This window comes from Muscardinus avellanarius (assembly GCF_963383645.1).
Source record: "Muscardinus avellanarius genome assembly, chromosome: 2".
In the NCBI taxonomy this organism is placed as follows: Eukaryota; Metazoa; Chordata; class Mammalia; order Rodentia; family Gliridae; genus Muscardinus; species Muscardinus avellanarius.
Window position 1 is genome coordinate 100,703,451 of NC_137787.1, and position 16,544 is coordinate 100,719,994.

Here is a 16,544-nt window from a genome sequence, read left to right on the forward strand (position 1 = left end):
AGCTTTTCTTCTTCAATCATGTTCTATGTCTGTTTCGGAACTGGGTTTGTGTCAATATTTATGCCATCTCTCCGATGCCTGTTGTATGTCTGGAGAATCAGAAACAGACTGATGACTTAACAGAGATATTTGTGTGGATGCCTGAGGCCACTGGCTCTCCTTAACACAGACCTCAGCAGCAATGCTCCAGGAACCTTCTCTTTGCTCTCAGCTACACTTCTTAGGGATAGATGCTCTCAAGCTCCCTGCAAGAACCTACTTTCCAGTATGGAGTTTGATGAAAAACACCTCATGTCTTGCTTACATCATCCTATCTTGTATGTTCTCAATGTTTAGCAAAAGTCTCATAAGAGGCAAAAGGGGTATGAGTTTCACAATATCTAGCAGAATATTAGTCACATGTTGATATTTAATAAATGTTTGATTGAATTTCCTAGATCCTTATGCTAATTGGATAGAATTTACAAATATCTTCCAAAGATCAACTGGCCCAAAGGGCTTGCTCCCAATTGGAAGATCAGATGATGAAAATACATGAAATGCAGTTCACACCATCTACCATCAACCAAGATTAATACAGACAGCCCTGACAACTTCTAATTTTGAAAGAGCAAAGAAATGGGAAAAAAGCTTCCTAGGGGACCTGCTTGGCATTTCAATGGAACCTTTCACTTGGTCACACCAGGAAACATGCAGGGAGGGCCAGGTCACCAACAGACCTTCAGCTGGCTGATATTGCTAGTGCAGACCAGTGAGTTATTAAGGAAAGCAGATAAACATCACACTCTTCCATAGGACCCGAGATAGTGCCTTTTCATCCAACAAGAACTGAAGACCAAGCAATGGCAACCATTTTAATAAGAGCATCGCCCTTCCTAATTGCCCTAAACTATACCACTGAGTATTTTTTCCATCCAAGCAGCCCTTCTTAAGGGCAAGGGCATGAGTGTCCAGAGAGGCCCCACTGACCAGTGTCTTTGTCTATTTTCCAGATGTCTGCTATTCACAAAATGCCAGAAAACAACTGCTCTGTTTTTCTTTCCTTAAGGCTGTAGCTTAAAAAATTGCATTTATTATGTGGCTTATTAATCAAGAAGAAGGATGGTTATTTTCACATAACCAAGAACAAATGTAATGGCCTGGGATTCATGAAGACTTCAAGAAAACACACCAAGAAACAGGAAAAACATGATATAAAAGGTAAAGTGCTAGCCTTGTTTCAAAACAAGTTTTTAATTTCGCTTTTTTTTCTTTTAATAAAACTATATCTGCAGAGAAGGAAAAATAACAGTCTATATTTCATTAATCCCTTCTCTATGAATATTTCATAGTTCAGTGAGAAAAATCACTGCTGTTGAAAAAAATACAACATGCAAGAAAATTTTACAGGCAAAGGGGATCCCTCCCCTCCATGTATTTTAGAAGATTCTTAGTGTTTTCAGTTTGGGCTTCAATCTAACTTCTAAAGGACTTTCAATATGACATGACTTTTGATATTCAAGTTAATAATACTAAGCTGAAATGGAAAGACTTAGGTCATTCAAATTCATTTACTGATTAGGCTAGAATACTACATCAAAACATTTATTTACCCAGTCGGAACAGAAAGGAAAGACACAGAAAATTTCTCTGATGTACTAATTGAAAAATCTTAAGATTTTCTTAGTAAGCTGGTTCAACTGTAGGTTAGTACTTACTGTCATCGGTATGTGTTTACGTAGCTTTCATGATTTTTGTTCAGATTGGTGTACCATTTACATTATTCATATATAATTTTTGTTTAAATTTAGTCACCCTTTAAATTTATTTGAAAAAATTTATAGATCATAAATAAAAGCCCATATCAATGGCAATAAACAAAAGGTGATTTTAAAAAAACCACCTTAAGAAAGTATTATTAGAGGTTGGGGAAGTAGTTAAGTTGTAAAGTGCTTGCCTAGCATGCACGAGGCTCTAGGTTCATCCCTCAGCACTGCAAAACTAAACAAAATAATAATTATTAAATTGAAAATAGCAGGGTGTGGTGGCACATGCTTGTAATCCCAGCATTTGGAAGGATGCGACAGGAGGATTGTGCAAGTTCGAAGCCAGCCTCAGCTACTTAGGCCCTTTGCAACTCAGCAAGGCCCTTTGCAACTCAGTGATACCCTGTTTCAAAAATAAAGGCTAAAAAATAGGGCTAGGGGTGTCGCTTGGAGGTAGACTAACCCTGGGTTCCACCTCCAGTACAGCAAAAACCAAAAAACAAAATAGCTGCTTTTGTTTGCTTAAGGCTTGCACACAGCTACTCTCACTTTGTTAAAAAATATATATGCAAGTGTAAAAAAAAGTGCTGGAGATACAGTAGCATTTTCTCAAAAAGACAGAAAAAAATTGAAAAATTATTAAATTTCATTTTAGAGTTCAATGTTATATTTAATGCTATGTTTGTGGACCATGTGAAATCATTTCTAACACCATATCATGATTCCAAACCCACATCCAGAGAAACATTGAGCTGTTCTACTAATAAACACTGTGCACAGAGCACATAAGCACCGTGGTCACTCTAAGCACACACTTTCTACAGAAGTGCAAGAACTCAGCATTTACACAAGGCGCCCTGGCTTTCCTTCTCAGTGACAAGAATACTAGAGACAAACGAGGCAAGAGAAATGAGCCATCCTCTCAAACCTAAGGGCCACAGAAGTGGCATTGTCCATATTTTATCATAATCCTTATTTGGCTAAATACAGATTATTACTGAGAAAAGAATGCTAGGTATTAAGGAGGGTAAAAAGGAGGCTGGACACTTGGTTTTCTATTCTCAAGACATCAATGAAAATAATTAATAGCACTAGGAAGTAGACAGGCACTGTGAAGAATCTGAATTTCAATTAGAAATGAGAAACACATTCCATACAGTTCAAAAGATAATATTTAATCCTATTTTTCTACAACTATGAAATCCTTGGTAGCAGGGGGGGGGATTATCACTAAAAATTTAAGTTAACAGTATGTAGCACTTACTGGTAATGAACCCAGGATGGTCCCAGGGTTTTCTTGAACTGAGCGAGTCCTACAATATCAATATAAATGAGCTCGACGATTCTGTCTCCTACAGTAGGGCAGCCAGATCGATTTCCCACAACCTTCTTCATAATTCTGGACAAAGGGCAGGAAAGAGAGAAGAAAAGAAACCATTTACTTTGAGGTACCAATTTTGACAAAAATCCATTCCCCAAATTCTTACAAAAGACATGGCTCTGGCAATTCTGTTGACTGTTTCAATTTTCCCCACCCATCAAGGCCAAACCAGAGGCCCAATTCTGACTCCCCCAAAACCAAATGGTGGTGAATACAGCCTTTGAAATCAAGGAAAACTAGGTGGGTCTGACTCCACCTCTAGTGAACAACAGCTCCAAGACCTGAGACAGATTATTTAATCTCTCTTTTTCTTTTCATAATTGGCCAGGAAAAAATAATTAAACACAAAGATGATGGTATTCTTATTACTACTTATCGGACTTTCCCATTCTCTACATCTGTTCGATTTCTAGCCTCTAGAGTACTAATTACTCTCTCTCCAGTGTTGCTCTCTTCTCTCTTTCTCTTCCTCTTATGTCAAATCTATCTTGACAGCATTGTAGAATTGGCGCCATGGCTTCGACTTTTTCATTAGTTTTGTTTTCCCCACTGACCTACCTTTCCATGTAGACCCTTGCAAGCACTCAAAAAGAAAGGCCAAGATCCTTAACTAGCATGCCAGCTTCACATGTAGGAATACATACAAAGCATCCTGCATGTATCTAGAAGCCAGTTGTTATCGTTGCCTCTCAGCCCTGCTCATGTCCCACCATATTCCTTCAGCACTTTATGAAAAGCCTACTTCCAATGACGAGTCATACACAGGCCTCTGATCTACAGCTCCACCCTCCCCAGCACTTCAGGCACCCTCCTCCCTCTTCTCTTGAGTTTTTGAAAAAGCCAAGTACCATATAATCAATTTCTTCCTGAAAACTTGAAAACTTTCTCTGTTAATACTTTGTGGGCTGCTCATTCTTTGCCACAATTATTCCACTCTGCCATGGTAGGCTAAATGCAGCCATAGGCAATGCCTAACAATGGGTGTGGTCCTGCTCCCTGAAATTTATTTACAAAAACAGGCAGAAGGAGGCTGGATTTGGCCCACTCATAGTTTGCTGACCCCTTGGCTCTGTGTCCAATAGCTCCCAAATTTTCTGTATAATGATATTACCTGGAGGCATCACAAAATGATATGGCTGCGTCCTACTCACACAGGTTGTGATTTAGTTAGGGAAGTATCAGTGTTTGGAGGTTTTAAAGAAATTCCCCCAAACTTACAAAAATAAATGAAAAGATTTCCAAGTGATTCTAATGTGCAGGCATATTTGGGGACCACTGTTCTATGTGGCTTCCATAACTATCTTTTTAAATTTACTTTATTGGTATATTGTAGTTACATATCATAGTGCGATTGAAAGTAATACATAAATACATGCAAACATCATGTGGCATATTTCCCTCTGTATCCCACCCTGCTCCCACTTCCTCCCTCCCGTACAGTTATGGGACTGGTAGTGGTGCCTCTAGAGATGGACATGACCTTACTTGAATTGTTCCCCTCTACAGCCTGGTTTTTCCTTCTCCCCTACTGCTTGCCTCAGCTCCTTTCCACTATTCTACTAGTTTCTTTGATCATTTGACTGAAGTCCCTTTTGGCTTTTATTTTTCCTGGGTATATATTTTTTATACTATTCTTGGCACATTATAGCCTGACGAAATAATGCTGTTCACAGTGATAGTGACGTACATGCACATAGCACTTGGTGAGTTTTAATGAGAGTAGAAGTGCTTCCTTCATTACTTCTCCCTCTTCCCCTGAAGTCCCTTTTGTTTTCTATTTTCATTCTATTTTTAAATAAAACACATACAGCCCTGACCCCAGTGTGCGCAGACTATAGACTTTCCTTTGACCCTCATGTCTCTCCCTGTTAAATGTCTAGTGTGCCTTTCCTCAGTTGCTGGGCAGCTCTTGTTCCTCGTACTTCCACAGTACTCTGCTTATTTATTCATCCACCCACCCACCCAGCCAGCCAGCCACTCACTCATTCATTCCTCCACTCATTTGTTCAACAGTTGTAGGAGTATGCTACGGACTGAGTACTAACGGTGGCAAATGACACAGTTATCTGCATTCCCTGTGCTGCCATGCTAGCATCTCCACTTCAATTAGCCCTAATAGAATTGTAATTAGTATAATTATTATTTAATGTATTAGCTGCAATTATCAAAAGATTGGCAGCTCCTTAACCACACGCTGGTCATCTTTGTAGGCCCTGTACCAAAAAAAGAGCCCACAGAAGGCCCAAAATGAGAGACCGGGAAATGTAAAAATGTGTTCACTTTAAAGGTTGCGCACCCAACATGTTTTAAAGCAAGCAGGAGGAAGGCAGCAGGATGCAGCCTGTTCAAGACACTGGAGAGATGATTAAGGGTTCAGAAGGCCTCAGGTTTACCTAACTTTAAAAGGAGCAATGGAAGACTATGGATAAGAGGGCTGCTCTGAAGTCAGACACAGGGCTCAGATCTCCACTCTGCCATGTGCTATGAAACCTCAGAAAACTTGTTTTGGTTTGAACCTGTTTCCTCATCTTTAAAATACAGATAACAACAATATCTACTTTCTAGTGCTAAAGAGGAAATAAGAAATAAGAGAAAATGCAGGAAGTGCTTAGTATCTGGTGCACAGTAAATGGTCTGCAAAGGTTGACTATTAATAGTCATCATCACTATTATGGCTATCATAATTGTTGATACTATTAAATTAAAACGTAGTCTCAGCACCTGGAAACCATTAACAAATGATAGCTGATATGATTGTACTGACATTGCTTTCATCTCAATATGCTTCCCCCAACCAGGTGTGGACCTCAGATATAACACACATACCTCCCTTGACATCAGTGCCTTACATGAAATGTTATAGCAGGTATAGGGTAAAACGTCTATTTTTTAAACACCCCTCCCTCCTATCTCGAGAACATTCCTTCAAGGTATTTCTTCTGTAATTACTTAACATTGCAACATGATGCTGGGCAGCTTGGTAGGAAATCCCTACAAGCAGTTACCCCAGGGCAAAGGAGTCTCAGTGTCCCTCCTTGGTCAGCTGTGTTAATCTAAAAGAGATTCAAAGTAGGCTGGAGCTATATTCAAATTTTAATGAAAGAGAAGACCCAGTAAGAATTAACAGCCTACATTGAAAGTTGGCTAATTGAAAAAGGATTGGTTCAGGGCTTTCAGTAAATTCATTTCATCCAAATTAAATTATAAACAGGAACCGGCCCTGTTTTAAGATTTAGAAAGCTTGATGTTGAGTGGGGAGCAGTATGAATTTCAGCAAGAGACAGGGAATTAGGAAAGTCAATAATGTTTTGTGCTGCAGATGTTGGAAGCACCTGTAAGAGCAAAGAATAAGCTTCTTAGTTTGCATTTTCTGGCATTCATTTATGAAGCCTCAGGAGCCTGTAGCTACAATGAAAACATATTATCCTTTTCACAGTGTATGTATTTAGTTCCTGAAAATAATCTTCTTATCTCCTGTTTAGTGAATTATCACTTTCATTTTCCTCCACAAGAAATTACACACTAATAGAGGGCTTAAAGAGTTTACAATTTCTTTTTTTTATATTCTGATTTTAAAATTGAAAAGTAATCTCCTTACTCCTTGAGCTCAGCCAACGAAGCTGAAATCCTAATGTCATGGCCCAGTAAGTACAGAGATGTAATTAAATCACTCCACTGAACTAATTCACCAAGAGGACCACCACTGAACGCCGTCTCTGCGATCTTAAATCCAGATTCCTTGGTCAGGAGTCCCAGGTGGACAAGGACCTGCAAAACAAAGGAGAGGCACACGCTGACTCCATGAAAGGAAGCACGGGGCCCACAGCACGCACTGCAAGACCACCAGCCAGTTCTGACGCCACCTTCACCTCCCCGTGAGGTCTCAAGGTGGGGTGTGCCATTTTTCTAGGAGATGCAAAGGAAGAAAGAAGATAATTGTTTGTTTCTTAAAAAATAGAATCATTACTCTCCTTAGTTTGGCAATGAGCACAAAGAATAAACTGTTCTGCTTTTTAAAAGTGGGGTACATTTGTAGAATCAGAATTAAAGGAAAGTTAGCCAGAACAATAGAGTATCTTAACAATATCAGGCTATTTCCCATACCTGGAAAATTTTCAACGTTTTACTATGGAAAATTTCAAACTTATAGAAAAGTAGACATGACAGCCTCTGATACTCCTCTGGATGGTACTGACTGCAATCCCAAAGGTACTGTAGGAGAGATTATTCTGTCCATTGTATTTATGGCAAATTAGCAATTAGCTCTGAAGATCAAAATCAGATTTAGTTTTTCTGGCAGTACTTCATAGGTAGTGCTGTGGACTTATGTTGGTGGGAACAAGGGCTCGGTGTCTGTTACAGGATGTGAGCAGCCAGTGATGATCACTAACTTGACCCATCAACCCAGTTGGGAGATCCAAAATAGTGATAGCTGTCATTCCTTTTTATTTATCAGTCAGCATAGATCCATAAAGACAGACTGTTTCCCATTAGCTATTTGATTGTACTGAGGTACAGTTGCTATAGAAGAAGCCTGAGAAATATTTGATTTCTTCCCTTCACCAGGTTTCAGAATAGCAAATTTGTTAACTTAGTGTACTTTAGTGATGATCCATGAGGCCTCATTTAAAAAATACTATGAAATCATGGATAAAGCATATTTAATGTTTCAAAAAATCATGGTCATTACCCTTATTGACTATAAATTATCCCACCTTGGCCAGTGGGAGGCCATTCAAGTTGATTCCTCAATTCTTTGAACACAATTCTAGAAGCTTCTGATAGCTTGTCAGCTCCTGGATTATGGTAAGATGTTCTAAGCTCATCTTTTACAATGTCTGTCTCAGACCTTAATGAGCCACTTTTCCAAGAACCTCTTATACCACCTAGTGGAAATAACATTTGGAGATCAAAGTCTGAGGCTTAAGGAACTCTAATGAATCACTATTTGAAAGCCTTTTCTGTGGCCCTAGCTGGGAAATAAATTTTTCTTCTAAGATAAAACAAATCATGATTTCTTACTGGCATTTCCAATTCAAACACAGGATTGTAATGTTTTTACATAATATTATTCACCTTACACTGGTTATTTCCCCTCTCGAAGTGAAAATCCCACTGCTCAAAGATCTGAACATAATCAGCCATTTGTAGTATCTCAATATTCACAATGAATTCAGAATGAGACTATCAACACTTTCACATACCACATGATTCATAAAAAGTGTTTAAAATATTTTCTTCTGTGATACTCCTTCAGAAATGTTTGGTTTACTGTGTTCTAAAGACACTATGAAAAGTCTGTGGCTCATATGGGAACTGGATGGATATATAGTTAGTTTATTTACTCTCCTTATGGCATTTAGGTATGGCTTTTTTTTTTGGTCATTGATTTTCATATTTATATAAACTGGTTTCAAAGTAAGATATATTCAGAGGAGTCTAGCTTCTATTTCTGTTGTCTACTCTATCCCATCCTCTCCTTTGGCATATTTTTCTTATTGTAGTAAAATATGGCTAATATCAAAATCATCTGAACATATACAGTTCAGTAGCATTAAGAATACTCACACAGCCATCAAAACCATACATCTTCTTTATTTTTAGGTTTGTGGTTTATCTTTCACTTTATAAAATATGAGCAATAAACATAGTACATTATCTATACATTATACATGTGTATAATGGATCGACATGCATATGGATCTACATGTAGATAAAAATTCTCTTTGTTTCTTGAAAATAATGCATGCTATTCTGTACCTAACAATACATTCTGAAGATTATTCCATAAGGCTATATAGAAACATTCTGTATTTCATTTCATGCTCTCCCATACACAACTCACAGGTACCACAAAGTTTGGTCTTTCCATCTTAACTAATCCAAATAATCAAAGAAAAATTGACCCACAAACTGACTGGGGATTTTGCAAAGTGTATGTATATGTTCTTTTTCACAGATAATAAATAGGCCAGGTGCAGTTATACACACCCATAATCCCACTGACTTGGAAGGCACTGAGGCAGGATGACCACCGGTTCGAGACTAGCCTGGGCAACTTAATAAGATCATGTCTCAAAATAAAAAAAAGAGTTGGAGGTGTGCCTCAGGAGTGTGCACCCATGGGTTCAGTCATCAGTACCATAAATAAGTAAATTGATTAATATTTAATTAGGCAGATTAGAAAAAAATCTCAACTCACTTAACATGTGGGGACAAACTGTCCACTTTGCTCAGTTGTGAAATCAGAACAGTTAACCCAAAGACATGTTGCTTAGTCTATCACTAATGGCATATAGCATCTTCTAAGCCTTCTTCATCCATGAAAAGTGTACTGGTCCCTGCTAAATCAGAGTACTGTAGGAAAGAAAACCCCAATGAGGGCCATACAGGAGGCTGAGATCTTCACCAGGGATTATCATTTGAGTCATGACATTTCTCTTAGTCTTGTTTCCAAGCAAACCCAATTTTTAAAAGAATACTGGCATCTCAACAAACTGAATTAAAGAGAAACTCACCTTCTTCCGCTTTCTTTTTTCAAGATTTTGCTTTTCTGCCAGGGATTTGATTGCTTGTATCCACGCGTCAGCCATTCGCCAGATCCTCAGTCTCATCCACCGGAATTCTTCATGCTTTTTCATCATACTATAGAGATTATTAAAATTCGTACGAATTTCCGCCTAGAAACAGAAATTTAATAAAATGAACAGCAGATAAAAAGCCAGAAAGCATAATGGTTTTCGTGATATGCCATTTGAAAACTTGAAAGACCTCATCAATTAAACCCAGGCTTCAGAAGTGAGTCTTGTCTTACAACACAGCTTTAACTTGTAGGTCCCAGGACGGCAGATGGAAGCAAAGGCCCTTGACTGCTGATCTCTTGCAAGGGACATCATTAAAAATTAGAAATTGAGAGAAGGCAGCACAGCCTTGCAAAGCCCTGAGCTATGTTAAAATATAACTTTACAAGGAGTATGTATAATGTACCTTGACATTCTCTGTGTTGAAATTTATTCTGCCACCTAGATGTGCAATGCAGCAGACTCCTGGGAAAACTGAACGGGCTACCCAATATTATGCGGGCTGCCAAAGAGCCTCTCTTTCTGCCCATGCAGTAAAATGGGAAAATAAATGCTCATCTGCTAGTTTTGTTCCAGTCCAAACCAACAAAAATTTGTTATTTTCTAAGGAATTTAAAAGCCAGGGATACTGCTTTTCTACCACAGATGAATACAACTTAGAATTCAGGTCAGAATGATTTAAAACTCAGGAAGAATATTTTCCCTAATATTCAGTATCATGTAGCTGGATACAACTCATGACTGGAAGAAAGAAATGTAATAATGTTATACCAGTATTTATTTCACAGAGCACCTCAAATATACTGAATCTATCTCTCAACAGTCAGCATAGTTCATTTTAAACATTTAACTCCCTCCTAGACTAGGCAATGTCTCAAGGTCTTCATGGTCTATATTACTGGCCAGCAAATTATGGCCCCAGGGCCAAGGCTCTTTACTGCCTGTTTGTGTGCATAAAGTTATATTAGCACATAGCTATGCCTCCTCATTTGCATATTGCCTATGACTACTTTCTGGCAAGAATGGCAGCAGCTGCAACAGAGACTTCATGGCTTGCAAAGATGAAAATATTTACTATCTGGTCTTTTAAAGAAAAAGTTTGCTGATTCCCTGGTCTAAAGAATAAAAGACCTAAGCTCTCAAGGTGGCACAGAGTTGTTCACAGTCCCCTCCCTACTTTTTCAATCTCGCCTGCAACCCAACCCAACCAAACCATCTGGCCTCATCCTGTAAAGCCTTGGTCTGCAATAACAAGCATGCACTTTCACATGAGACATCACTCCTTTTCTCTCCAACCTCACAGAAACACCCATCATTTTAAATTCAGCTTCAACATTTTCTTCTCTGTGCAATCTACCCTGACCTCTGTAGGCTGACATCGCCTCCCTCTCATTAATCCCTACTGGCCTGCATTCAAACACATTGACAGGAATCGTCATTATTTATAACCATCCCCTTCATTAGATCACCCAGGGCCTCCTCATCTGGCACCAGGTCTTCTTCCCGTGCATAGTCCATCACTGGGGGACACTCAGTGATCTCTGCTAAGTGATTGGCTGGTTTGGTCACTTGGAATACCATCGAATCAGTGACAGAAGTTCCTCAGTTGAATACTGCTCAGATTACTGGTGGGATTTCTAAAAGACTCTACGTCAATCCATTAGCATTTGACCTAAATGCACAAGTCTAGGAAGAATTTTCCAAAATCACTTACCAATGAATTATGATCAGCTTCTTCATAGGGATTTTTTGCTCTCCAAGGTAAATGAGGACACCAATTTTCAACCTTAAAAACATAAATCAGCAACACTAAGTATGCTGGTTTATCTTTGAATGGATTGATGTAAAAACAAAGCTCTGAGAACAATTCCTGGCACACAATGAATACTATATTGATGTGGAATATTGTAAGCAAAACCCTCATGATTTTAACTAGTGCTAGGGATCCATCTGCAGAGAAACGTCAGGGAAAATGACAGCCAGCAAGGAGCAAGGGTCAAAAGGAGCACGTGATGACACTTGACATCTGTCCTTCAAAGTACTCTACAGGGACTGATTTCTTCATCATTTAATCCTCATGATTCTGTAAGAGACAGAGAGGGGGTCTTAGAGAAGAACAATCTGGGCCCCGCCCCAGGAGACCAAAGACACCTAAGCGCTTCTGTGGCCATTTAGCAAATGGACAGGAATGACTGGTTTTCTGCTGTGGCGTGTCTGGTAAGGAAACAGGATGGCATTTGAGCTGCAGAACTCAGTCATTTATTTGAAAACTAGGAATACAACTGATAGTTTAAGGCTAATTGGTTAAGGCTTCTCTCATTTTCTAGTTATTCACTTTACTACTTCAAGAAATTAGGTGGTAAAACCTATTGGAGGAAGAGACAAAAGAAAAATCATTCTAGAAGATAAAGATCATTTTGTCAATATATGGGGGTCTGGAAAGTTGGAGAGAGGAGGAAAGAGAAAGGAAAACAAATGCCAGATTTTATAGGAATTAGAGCAACAAACGTTAGCAAAGACAATTAGACATATTCATAATTTGTAGTAGAGAAAATATTTGAAAAACACATCGAGTAATGTTGATGACTGGCCCCTCTGAAATACCTAAAAATTTCAAAATAATAATGTTACCCATTACTGATATATAATGAGATTACTGATATATGATGAGATTACTAAAGCTGGGTAATAATCAGATACTGAAAATAATGCTTCCATGGTCAGGTGGCCATACAAAATTGGACAGAATGGGGCCGTCTTGGAGGGGCACTGAGATGACTGGGCTGCGTGGGGAATGAGAGCCTTGTGGGCAAGCAGAGCAGTCAGACAAGACGGTGTGGCCTATGGGCCTGGGAGAGTTTTCAAAGAAACATGTCAGTTTCACTAATCTAAAAATTATTCATAATGCAAGGTGATTTTTACTATGACCAAAAATAATTGGCCTAATTTGCATAAAGCCATCTGCCACTGCAAATATTCTGAAAGCAGTAAACTGAGGGCAGCTGGGCTCAGGAGAGGGCAGAGTCCCTGGATAGGCAAAGTGCAATATTCGCTTTTCTTCTTGTGGTGTAAAATTAGACTTTACGATATTTATGAATGACTTCAGAGACTCCCAAACACTCCTCGTAAAAAAGTTGAAATTGTTTCTACTCATAAAAAAAGAAAATAATAACTTGCCTTAGAGGCCTGTGGTCTAATTCCTGGGACCTTTCAGCAATATAACCATGAAAGGCAATGTGTGGGGCTCCAAAATTGAGGAAAGGGAGGCAAAACAACAGAAAAGAAGCGAACAAGCGCACGAAGCTGGCATCAGTCCTACCAGCAGTATGCACATCTGGACCTAGTATTTTTTGGCTGGATTGAATTATTTAGCTCCAATTAAATTTTTGTAAATGGACTCAATAAAACATCCCTATAAAGCATATTTATAACATAAAGGCTTCAAATGGACTGCAGACCTGATTGTGAAACCTTCAGACACACACACACACACACACACACACACACACACACACACACACACCAAGCAAGCAGAGTATAGATTTGAAGTAAATCACAATTGAATAAATCATTGAGTTCATATAGCAACCAGTTGCAATAAAAAATTTTCTTCATAAACAGCATGATGGGAGATATTGAAAGAAGACTATAAAGAAAAGCAACTGAAAGGAGATGCATTAGTGAGATTAGATATGGCTAATGAGAGTCCATTCCCTCCTCACTCCTCCACCCCACAAAACCCTTCCCAGATTCACTCTGATGATAAGAGTCCAAGGTGATCTAAAATATGTATTTCCTACAGAATCCTCAAGACCGTAATTCCTCTTTGAAGCTGATCATTCATCTTAATTTTTCTTACTGATTCTAAGTCACTGCATACTTTGCAAGGCTCCAAGGGCATGCTTGCAAATACAGAAAATAAAGTCAGTCCAGTTGAGCTCTAAGGGAGAAATCTCACCACTACACATACACTCAGAATGGTGGAAAAAATTGATGGTGAGTCTTAACACAGAACAGAGGGTGGGTTTTTAAAGTTGTTTTTGTAGGCAGTGATGGGATAACTGGTTAACAAAATAATCAAATTATACATAAAGCAATTACCCCATGGGGAGATGGAAAAACAAAGCAGAGCATTTCTTTCTTTTGGAAACCTTGGAGGATTGATTACCAGGTTTGGAAGAAAGCCAGCAATGGCAATAACTCCACATACTGAAACTAACAGCCCTCCAACCAGCAACATTTTCCTAAAGAAGAGAACCGCTGATAACATTCAGGGGAAATCTTGATCATGGCTAATAACTCAACCCCTGATAGCTAACTGTTTTCTGTCTGATCTGTCCAGGATCCTTTAAGGAGCCATGATAGTAGAGCCCAGCACCTGCCTGACCTGGACGTGGCCTGTTTCACATTGTTCTGAATTGTTCTCCTTTGGGTCACAGGACTCCAGTGCCCTGCATCTGATGGCGGTCTTTCTTTACCCACTGGCCAGCCAAATTTTTCCAGTTGTGGCCTCTGTGTATTTTCCCCAGTGCAGGGACTACCTGGACCTTGCTTCCCATGGTCTACCCCATCTCTGCCCAGCACTTGTGGCATGGGCAAGGCTTGCCTGAAGTCCTCTGCCAGGGAAAAAACTTGACATTTTAATAGTCACCTAAAATATACTGCAGGAAGTTCAAAATTTGAAACCTGCCTGAATTCATGGCAATTCACACACACAAACCAATTGATCGAGGAGGAGCAGAACCACCACTCTAATAACCTTTAACTGGAAGGCCAAAGTCCTTACACATGAACCAATCTTTTTAGTGTACTAGCCTCAGGGCAAGAAATAAAGAGGCAGCAAAAACAGACAAGACCAGCCAGGCTACAACTCTGGAACCTTAATGTGCATCCCATGGAAACAACCCTAGAAATTACTTTTCTTGAGCAAGTAAGACAATTTGGTTTTTGACATTCTTCCTCCTGGTGATTTAACCTTCTTTGAACTCAGAAGGTTTTGAAGCTTAATCAGAAGGATTGTGAATCAAAGCATTCTTCTAGTCCCTAAAAATTCTAACTAGGTCAGATTTATTTTCAAGGTCCATAGAATGAACAATTCATTATATTTAAGGAAAAAGAAATTGTCGGTACATATGTATCTAGCTCAAGTTGGAGTTCAAAGGGAGAATAAGGAAGTAATAAAGTGTTGCAAAAACTAATAGACTCCAGAGGTATACGTGTGTGTAGTTAATCTATGTATAGTATATTCTGTAGAAATGTTCTGTTCTTTTGAAAGTATAATGAGTCAGCCTATGTTATCACCTTTTCTTATTAATGTGAATGATGGATTTTGTTCTAATGGATCACTGACATAGTGGATTTCATGTTATATCTTTCAGATGAAAAGTAAAATTAAAACTAAATGTGGCCAGGAGCCTATAATCCCAGTACTAGGGAGGCTGAGATAGGAGAATCACAGTTGTGAGACCAGCTTTAGCAACTTGATGAGATCCTATTTCAAAATAAAATAGGCTACAGGTGCATTTTCGAGGTAGAATGCCTGAGTTCAATCCCCAGGATAACCACCACCCCCCGAAATAAAACAAAACAAAAACCTAAATGGGAAGCCAGGTGTGAATATAATCCTAGCACTTGAGCAACCAAGACAGAAGGATTGATAGCAGGTCAAGGCTAGCCTAGAAATTTAGCAAGATCCTCATCCTCAGCAACTTAATGAGACCCTGTTTCAAAAAAAAAAAAAAAAAAAAGGGCTGGGGATGCAGCTCGGAGATAGAATGCCCCTGGATTAAATTCCCAGTACCAAAAAGAAATTTAAAAAGTATAAAAAAGATTGAGATTATTTCCAGGTGATGGTGTTACGGGTACTTTCCATCTTCTCCTTGTTAATCTGCATATTATAATTGTTATAATGAACATTAAAGAATAGAATACACATGAGTTACATTATCTAAACACAATCATTTACATTAGGCTTAGAAAATGTCAGTCTCTTTTAAAAAAAATAAAAACACAAAAGTTTGCATGCACTACATCGCCTGATCCCTGAAGGGTCCCAAGACATGGTACTGTCACCAAGTTACATGGGAGCAAGTCAAGGCTGACAGGGAGGAGTGGCAGGGCTTCTTACCACTGACCAGACAGGGGAGAGCCACCTTAAGGCCAGGCTGAGTGAGGTAGGAGAGCTGCTGAATAGGGAGAGAGGACTGAGTCTGGAATTCATCCAAATGGACTGTATGTCCACCTCTGCCAAAACTAGGCACATCACCTTAAGCCATTGGCTTTCATACTTTCTTATCTACAAAATGAAGGAAATGGTGGCACACACCTGTAATCCCAGTACTTGGGAGGATAAGACAGGAGGATCAGAGGTTTGAGGCCAGCCTCAGCAACTGACTGTGAACTTCAACAACTTAGCAACACCCTGTTTCAAAATAAAAAGGACTGGAGGTATAGCTCAGGGGTCCAATCCCTAGTACCCAAAAAACAAAACAAACAACAACAAACACTCAATTCGATTACCGTACAACATCAGAAAAAATTTAATGTCATCCCATTAGGGTACTTGTATCCAAATGAGTGACACTGACTGTATGTTTATTCATTTACACACACACACACACACACACACACACACACACACACACACATTTGTGTACTACTGACATAGCAAATTAAGTTACTTATTAATGAATATGCTAACATTTTAAAAGAATTCTCTCTACCACAAACTAATGGCTGCTTACTCCACTTTCTAACATTTCAAAAGGGAAATGAAAGCAATAGAAGACTCAGATGCACCTGGTGAGAGGTTAACTACCCATCCTCTGTGCCCAACAC

The 16,544-nt window shown here is 39.0% G+C and overlaps 1 protein-coding gene across 1 annotated transcript in view; it reads right to left on the reverse strand.

The window, feature by feature from the left end:
* MGAT5 (alpha-1,6-mannosylglycoprotein 6-beta-N-acetylglucosaminyltransferase) overlaps nt 1-16,544 on the reverse strand; it is a gene marked incomplete at both ends in the record, with an annotated part of 233,475 nt that overhangs the window by 139,398 nt on the left and 77,533 nt on the right. The window contains 4 exons of the mRNA XM_080689223.1: nt 3,010-3,144; nt 6,725-6,894; nt 9,645-9,806; nt 11,422-11,493. Of these exons, the coding sequence (XP_080545349.1) occupies nt 3,010-3,144; nt 6,725-6,894; nt 9,645-9,806; nt 11,422-11,493 (539 nt within the window). The remainder of the gene's footprint in view (nt 1-3,009; nt 3,145-6,724; nt 6,895-9,644; nt 9,807-11,421; nt 11,494-16,544) is intronic.